The sequence below is a fragment of the Trichechus manatus genome, unplaced genomic scaffold (genome assembly GCF_000243295.1).
Source record: "Trichechus manatus latirostris isolate Lorelei unplaced genomic scaffold, TriManLat1.0 scaffold00054, whole genome shotgun sequence".
NCBI classification, from domain to species: Eukaryota; Metazoa; Chordata; class Mammalia; order Sirenia; family Trichechidae; genus Trichechus; species Trichechus manatus.
The window spans coordinates 13,059,500-13,068,529 of record NW_004443990.1 but is presented as its reverse complement, the minus strand read 5'-3'; the positions used below and the strand labels follow the sequence as shown (position 1 = coordinate 13,068,529).

At 41.4% G+C, this 9,030-nt stretch overlaps 1 protein-coding gene across 7 annotated transcripts in view; it reads left to right on the top strand.

Annotated features, from left to right (window-relative positions):
- Positions 1-236: 236 nt before the first annotated feature.
- Positions 237-9,030, top strand: part of KAT7 (lysine acetyltransferase 7) — a 36,676-nt gene continuing 27,882 nt past the window's right edge. For 4 of the 7 annotated variants that reach the window (XM_023732772.1, XM_023732771.1, XM_023732774.1 and 1 more), the window contains exons 1-3: positions 479-3,016; positions 4,509-4,685; positions 6,067-6,306. In XM_023732772.1, coding sequence (XP_023588540.1) covers positions 2,773-3,016; positions 4,509-4,685; positions 6,067-6,306 — 661 coding nt within the window. In that variant the 5' untranslated portion in view covers positions 479-2,772. The other 3 variants (XM_004377952.2, XM_004377951.2, XM_023732773.1) reach the window with 3 other exon arrangements.

Sequence of the window (9,030 nt, the reverse complement as noted above, 5' to 3'; positions counted from 1 at the left end):
AAGGAAAACTTTGCCCAAGATAAAGATGAAAACCGTTGGCGTCTACTGTTAGGATTCTGCCCAAACAAGAACGGCTACCCACGCCCACAAAGGCCGCCACTGACCTAACCAAAAATGGCTGGCCCCAGTTTCTACTAGCGAGGCCACTTTCTGCCCAACTCCAAAATGGCGCTCACTAGCCTCACCAAAGCTGCGAAAAACACGCCCACCTCCCAGCAACCTCTTTGGCCCGTAACGCCAGGTGACGCGAGCCCCAGCCGGAAGTGAAGGAAAAAGCGCCTCAGCCCGCGGCGCCTGCGCAAAAGACTCTAGACGCTGTGAGGCAGGAGGCACTTGGGATCGTCCGCAGATTTGGGACTGCTACAGAGGCCGCCACGGAGCCCGCCGGAGCCACCGTTCCTACTGCTGCTGCCGCCGCTGCCCGAATCGGAACCATCGGGCCGCAGCCGCCGGCAATGCCACGAAGGAAGGTGAGAGAAGCGGGAGAGGAGGGATGGCGGGTTTCTAAGGCCAGTTGATTGAGCAACGTGACGCAGTTGGCCACGCCTCACAGTGGTTGCGTTCCAACTTCCTGCTTCCCCGAACTTAGCTCAGCCGACCTCTCTTCTGTTTGTACCCAACAGAAAAATGTGGGCCCGACTCTGGCCTCGGCCTATGCTTGCAACTATTCCCGCCCTCTACTTGGCCGGATCGGAGGCGTTCTTACCGTTAATTGGCCGCTCAAACGTCTAGAAGCATATTGATTGGCTGGTGATACCGCCTGTTAGGGCTCAACGGTCACCTCCCCGCGTGCGGGGGCGGTGCCTGGACCGGGCCCTACCGAGCTGCAACTGGCTGTGGAGAACGATCCCTCCTGTCTTCATTGGCTGGGCCTGGCAATCTGTCCCGTGGGGCGCGGTTTAGCAGGACTTCTATTGGGTGGCACGAATCGCCTCCCTTCCGGGTGGTGATGCTGATAGGTGTAGAGGCGGGGTTTTTGAGGATTTTTTTTTTTTTTTTTTTTTCCAGGTGGGTACAACAAAGCTGAGAACTGATCCCATTCAGGCTTGTTGAGTCTAAGCCGTAATTTTTTCCTTACTTTCTTTGCTCGGTAGAAGGGCCTTAAAAGATCATTTAGGAAACCCCTCCCCACACGCTTTTTACATCTGAGTAAACGAAGCCTAGTGGTGTCCCCAAAGCCACTTTGCAATGGCAGAACCAGAAGTACACAACAAGTCTAATTCAACAGTTGTTTATTGACTGCTTGCTACGTGCTGGTTGCTAGGGATTAAAAAATCAATTAGACATGATCCCTGGTAGAGAAAACAGATGTAAATAACTAAAAGGATCTAGTACATGCTCTGTTTAGAGATAGATACAAAGTGTTGTGGGAAAGGAGGTGTGGGAGCAGTTCAGTCTGCTCTGGAGGAAGATGGGGAGTAGGTTGCCAGAGAGAAGGGCAGAGTTCCAGGATCAAGCCAGGGAGGAGCGAGATGATCGGGGACGCAAATATCCCGGTAATTGGGCTTGATGATTAAGATTCCACCTTCATCCCACTGATTCTCTGTGAGTCTTTCCCATGGCCTCAGTTCATTTCTGGGCCGAGCTCATTCTGATTACCCTTAAGCTGGGGCATATTCTTGCTCGTTTTTGCAGGAATTTTTCTCTTTGTAGAGGCTTTCAAATAAATATTTACACTTTATGATGTCTCCTAAAATGAGCTAAGTTTTAGGTGGTATTTATGTTAAGGCTCACCAAATGCAGGAATAGTATCAGTGCCTTACAGTAGGTCCACAGTTCCCCTCCTGCAATTCCCAAATACAAAGGACGAGTGTTTTAGTAACTTATTTGCTGACAAAGCGTGTCCTAAACTGTCTTGAGGCTATTTATGGTTTTTATAGATCAGTTTAGTGTGATTGTTTATGTATTTTGCTACAGAAATAGTAATGTGTTGCTTATGGAGTATTTGTAGGATCTGTGCAAAAAGATTTTCCTTTCCAAAAATCTGTGCAAAAAAGTATTTCCTTTCCCACAATCTAAAAAATTATGAATTCGAAACACAGCTGGCCCTAAGGGTTTTTAATAAAGGATCTGGGACTTGTAGTTTGAAGCTTTTTTTTTTAGCAAATACTGTTTTCTCTCTGGTTTAATAAAGGGTATAATGTTAATACTTAATTGATAAAAGTTATCCTTATGGCTAATCACTCTTGAGGAGGCTAATCATTGACAAATGATTATTAATTGAAAAGATGATAAATCATCATCTCAGCGTTTGAATACCTTCTAGTTTTCATTTGCCAGCTGCCTTTTTCAGCACTTCGGATATTCACATGGAGAAACTTCAAGGGTAGATGACATAGAAAGAATTTATATCTTTTTTTCTTCTGCTTAAGTTCTCTTGAGATCAGTGCTGTGGCCCATGCTATGTTGAATTAGTATATGGTTTTTAGAAATGTGATAGCTGTTGATGGAGACTTTGAACAAAAGCTACCCTAAAGTCGAATGGGGCCTAGCATCAACATTTTTCTCACTACCTTGAACTTTCTATAGGTGTGTGGTTATGTCAGCCAGACCATTTTCAGTTGGGTGTTTTTATTTCTAGTTTATGGTACTGGTCTCCAAAGGGACTTGTTTCAGTATTAGTGATATTTCAGTGTTACTTGTCTGTCTTTATTTACTTAACAATGGTAAATTACCTATAGGTTATTCCATGTAAATGTCTTAAATAAAGGGAAATTGGCTCTGGACTGGGAAGGGAATTGTTTGTGGAATCCTTTCTCAGGTTTGAGCTTGATGTTTTCAGCATCATGGTACATTTTATTTCCAGTGTTAATACAAACCCACAGAGTAAAAGCTTTTATGCTAATGTCTGGATCTATGGTGTTACAGAGGAATGCAGGCAGTAGTTCAGATGGAACCGAAGATTCCGATTTTTCTACAGATCTCGAGCACACAGACAGTTCAGAGAGCGATGGCACTTCACGACGATCTGCCAGAGTCACCCGTTCCTCAGCCAGGCTGAGCCAGAGTTCCCAAGGTAAAAGCCTTCATTCTTCCTGACTGCTCCTCATAGGTGACTGACTGGTCAACACTTTATTGTTCTAGTACTGTGGAAACTGGTCTCTCGGCTTGGTGCAGATGACAGAATCTGGTGAAATACAAAGAGAATAACTAAAAGTATCAGGTCATATGCAAGAAATGCGGCATAGGATTCTTAGTGTCATTGGCCATACCCTGGACATTTGATACAGCTAGAAAATGCATGAGTTCTGGGTGTCTTAAGGAGCCCTGGTGGCACAGTGGTTAAGCACTCAGCTGCCAACTGCAAGGTTGGTGGTTTGAACCCACTAGCTGCTCCATGGGAGAAAGATGCGGCAGTCTGCTTCTGTAAAGATTACAGGCTTGGAAACCCTATGAGGCAGTTCTACTCTGTCCTGTAGGGTCACTATGAGTTGGAATTGTCGGAATTGACTCAGCAGCAGCTGGTTTGCTTTTCTGGTTTTCTGGGTATCTAATTACTATACTTTGTGACCATGGAGTTAGTTGCACAGCTTCTGTGGGGGCAGCATTTACAGTGTAGCTTATGCAAGATTGCCTTCTCTAAAACAAAACTTAGACTATATTATGAATGGACGCCCCACCCCTGCCCCACCCCCCAGGTGAGCCAACTGATAACCTTGCTGTGTGCTAACTTTTTTCACCTAAAAGTTGGGTTTCAGTTTCCTTTTTTGGAAAATCTATAAGATAAACATACAATCTTAGGATTTTTTTTATCGTGTTTAAAATTTGCTTTCGTTTCAGCTTTGAATTTCTTTTATTTCCTTTTTTTAAGCATCATCAGGTTGAAGATGTAAAGACTGCTGAGTGCTTCAGAATAGATTTTGCTATCCAAAAGAATTTAAACAGCTGTATTTTTTCCTTAACCCATGTATCACTCTGTTATGATTTTGCTTAGGTGTATCAGAGAGGGTAATCAAGAAGAAAAAAATAAACCCTAAAGTAAGGAAATGTTTGTGTATTATTATGCCATTAGTTGTAGAGCACCTGTTTATGGTAGGTTAGGGTAAGGGTAGAAAAAAAGGACATAGTTAATATTGATAAAGCCCTCTATGTACCAAAGATCATGCTAAGTGCTCTACATACATTGTCTCACTTATTCCTCACAACGACCTTAATGAGGAATGTGTTACTATGATTTTCCCTATTTTGCAGGTCAGGAAACAGGGTTAGATTAATTTGCCGAAGATGCCACACATAGCTGATACTGTGGAGTGGAATTGAATCAAGTTCAGTCTTGATTCCAGAATGTAATCTATTAATACTACACTATATAGCATTTCTATACCTGAGCTAAGCTCTTTTGCTTGCATTTTATTTAACAAAGTAGATATTTTAAGAGTTGTTGAATTTTGTGAAATATGAAGAGGAGGACAACCTACATTCTTATAAATCGTATGGATGGGTAGCAAAACAGATTTCCTTCTTTTTTCTTTAATTGTTTTATTATTATCTTTTAAAATTGGGATCAGATTCCAGCCCTGTTCGAAATTTGCAGTCTTTTGGCACTGAGGAGCCCACCTATTCTACCAGGAGAGTGACCCGTAGTCAGCAGCAGCCCACCCCAGTGACTCCGAAAAAGTATCCCCTTCGACAGACTCGTTCATCTGGCTCAGAAACTGAGCAAGTGGTTGATTTTTCAGATAGAGGTGAGTGGGTGTGGTATACTTTGGACCATTATAGAGGATCTGGTCAATACCATCTTAAGGAGGCCATGGGTTGACTACAGGTAGATGCCCAGTATTGACCAAGGTTTGAATTCAGCTAGGTGAATACTTTTTGCTTGATTTCGTTCTTATATCTTGCTGAGGACAGTTTAGTACTGGAGTATTCTTGAGATCCAGAGTGGCTGGGGTATTATATTAACTCGGACCTATAATAGGAAGAAGGAACTGGGACCCTCTCAACCACAGATGAAGAGGACTTGAACTGGGTTTTCTTCAGCCATGCTTATCAGTCCATTTATCTCTGCATTTCTGAGCAATAGTGACCTTCAGTAATGGAGACTGATAAGCTCTTGAGATCCTAATTCACCAGCCCAAATCAGAGGCCTTAGAGCAGAGATTACAGACTGATGATCTGCTTCGTGCCTGCCAACAGGGTTGGTTGGCTGGTTAGATTATGTCTACTTGCACAGTGTTTTTTTCAGTTTGTTGTCAGTATTTGAAATATAGGCATTTCACATAAAAACCTGAGTTCCTTGGTTTTTTTTTTTTTGTTTTGTTTTTTAAAGAAATGGCAAGCTCTGGGAATGTTGGGTGATGATTCTCCCACAGCAGTAATTGACTGGAGCTTAGTAGTAGTTGTCTCCCTCCGACGGAGAATGAGCTTTCCCTTTGGCCACAGTCTCCACCTGGTCTACATCATTCCCGTGTGTTGTGTTACTCACCCAGCCTCTGTAGACATTTGGTTTTGCAATCCCTGACTTAGAGTCTGGAATTTTAACATTGAATTGTTAGGTTACCGATGTGGTAACTCAGAGTCCAAGTTCTATGCACACTCTCCTGCCAAGCCTCTTCAAGTCATCCAGGTGATAACCATCTTCGTTTATCTTCTAGCCTGTACATCTCCTGGAAGGAGAGTAGGGTGGTAATTTAAAAAATTTATTTCCATACTGTTTTGTTTATTCCTGATTTGGGGGCTGGAATGAACACAGGTAAGTGAAATGTACAGTGAAACCTGCAAGAGCCGAAACTTAAGCGGACTGCCTTGTTTCTCTGGGTCTCGAAAGTTTTCTGCCTTTGATAGGGTGCAGACTTACCACTTGTCTATCACTCGTTTTAGTGGAAAATATTTGAGTTTTCCTTCTAACAGGTTTCTGCATTACACAGGTTCTGGCTTTTGCAGGTTTTACTGTATTAGGTAAACCCCGAATTTAGTTTTAATCAGAATTTCTAGCAGATAGGTAGCTAGAAGTTACTGGTTAAATCATAGAAATAGGACCTGGGAAGCCCATAAACTCTTTGGAATAATAAAGCTTTAAATAAATGAACTCCATTCCTGAGTTTTTACCAATTGCTTTTGCCTTAGAAACTAAAAATGCAGCTGATCATGATGAATCTCCTCCTCGCACTCCAACTGGAAATGCCCCTTCTTCTGAATCTGACATAGACATCTCCAGCCCCAACGTGTCTCATGATGAGAGCATTGCCAAGGACATGTCCCTGAAGGACTCAGGCAGCGATCTCTCTCATCGCCCCAAGCGTCGGCGCTTCCATGAAAGCTACAATTTCAACATGAAGTGTCCTACACCAGGCTGTAATTCTCTAGGTTGGTGTGCCCCAGCTTCATGATTCCCTGTGTTCTGTGGTTCTTTCTCCCTCTCGGATTGGGATCATCCAGAAGTGTTTTGTGTTTTGTGATCTAGCTTCTTAGACACTTTAGTGGGCATATGCTCAAGAGTAATGATGAGTTGCCCACTTGAATAAAAGCAGTTCTGCTTCTTGGCCTGTTGTCCATAATAATAGTTCTCTGCCGATTTGGTTGTAAGGAAATTAACTATGATGAACTATTTGATTTACTATGAGGTTTTCCTAGTGAAAAATTCCTTTTCCCAGCAAGAACAACAGAAGATCAGTTATCTCCAAGTATCTCATCGTATGGCAGATTGTGCAAGCTAATAGAGCATAAGCTAGTCCAGAATTGTGGTTGCATGGTCATAGCTGTTAAGAGAAATGAGAAAACTAGATTTCTTATCAAGAGGCAATGAATCTACAGTGTTACTGAATCTTATATGTAGAAATTGTCGAATTGGTGTATATTCTGCTGCATGTATTCTCAGCAACAGCAAAGATAAAATTATTTTCAAAAGAGAGGCTGTGAAACTAATAGGGTACAGAAGAGACCCTGATCTTTCCTGACTTAAGTAGTTTTAGGTGTTGTGGCTTTGTGTACTTAGTAAGTGTATATAAACAAGATAAAAATATTTCTTAGGTGAGCATTACTGAATTGTCTAGAAGTTCTCATAATGATTTGAACCTTATTTGTGCTCTGTAGGTGAGCTTAGGTGACAAATACTGGACTTCAAGCTTGTGTCTAGAGTTGGGAGCTAAGGGGCCTTTCACTTCTGGGTCTGCTTTTCAAATTCAGCCTTTGAATGTGGCCATCAAGTCTAGAAGCAGGTAGAAACGAGTAAGTTGCTACTTTGCAGGTCAGCAGTATGTTTTCTCTAGTATTTTATTTATTTGGATCCTTTCCTGGTCTTAGCAGCAGTATCTCAGATAATTTCAACCTATCAAAATGCATATATAGAGCAAAAGTTCCCCTGAACTCCTCACCAGTCATCACTCAAAGAAGATAGTTGTTTTAGGCCTATATTAATTTACTTGGAATAAATAATGAAAAACTAAGAATACACAACATCATATATAATAGTACTAGCGATGGTTAATATTCTTTAAAATGGTAAGGAGATATCTTTGCCATACAGCAGAGAAAGGAACTTCTTCTGCTAGTCACTCTCCATGCATCCAAAATTGTTACTTTTATTTTATGTACTACATTTAGTCGTTCAGCAGATACGTACTGAATGTTTGCTATGTGCTAGGCTCTATTTTAAGTTTTGGGGATGCAGCTGTGAACATGTCAAACTCCCTGCCTTCCTGGAGCTTATAGTTCAGCTGGGGAAGGAGAAACACATCGCTAAATTAATGTATATACATCAGCTAGAGATAAATGCTATGAAGGGAAATAAAGCAGGGAGTGCTGAGAGGGTAGGATATTGCATATTTTCAGAGAAGGCTACTCTGATTTGGTCGCATTTGTGCAAAGACCTGAAAGAAGCGAGAGAGTGAGTCATTTGAGTATCTAGGGAGTCAGCATTATGGGTTGAAGGAAGGGCAAGTGCAAAGGGTCTGGGACAGGAGAATGATTAACAAGTTTGGGAAACACTAGGGGGCCAATGTGCCTGGGGCAGTGACCAGGGTGGAGAGAAAGAGATTAGGTCAGAGTGGGGGCCTGTTTATGTGTTGTTTATACTCTTGATTGGGTAGACCGTACGGTAAATAGAAATCTGTTGAATCAGAGGAAAGTTTACGTTGACTTTTGGTTTTAATGTATTGGCAAAGTTTGGAAAGTATGAACCTGAGCTTCCAAATTTTTCTCGATCCTGTCCTGCTCCTTATCCTAGGCTAAACAATGTCATTAATTTAAAAAAAAAAATTTGGTATGAAAGTATTATGTGCTTATGAAAAAATTAGCTTGAGTAATTTACTGAACAGGTACGGATGCACAGTATCTTAAAAAGTAAGGCTTGCCGCAGCAGTGACGCTACATTTTATGCATGCTGTTTGATCACTGAAGGTAGTTTTTTGATGGGAGTTTTTTGTGTCCAAGATAAATTGTATGAATTGCTAAAATTGCTTTTTTATTAATACAGTCTCAAAGAAACGGCCTCCTGCATGTCCATATTAATTTTTTCTCCAATACTTAGACTGTTTTTGCCCTTTATAGCTTACTTTATAAATCATGTACAAATTTTTAAATCCCAGTGTCTCCTTTACCCAAAATTAAATGTCTTCTTTCCATGAAAGAAAGATGAAGCTTTTGTAGATTTGCTATTCATCTTAGCTATCTTTTTATCTCATCAGCATTGTCTCACCATCCCTCTCAGTCTTAGATGTTTTATAAACCTCTTGGTTGAAGAGATACATAAAAAGCAAGTAATGCTCACTTCCCTGTGTGCTTTCAAAAAACTCCATGAGAAATAGAAAAATGAAGAGATACTCTTGTAGATAAAATGAGCTTCTAGACTGCTATTTCTAGAAGTTCCTGGGTAGTGCAAATGGTTAAGTGCTCTTGACTACTAGCTGAAAGGTTGGTGGTTCGAACCTACCTAAGAAGTACCTCAAAAGACAGATCTGGTGATCTGCTTCCGCAAGGTCATAACCTTGAAAACCTTATGTAGTACAGTTCTATTCTGACAGACGTGGGTTCACCGTGAGTTGGAATCGACTCTACGGCAGCTAGCAACAACATTTATTTATTTATTTATTT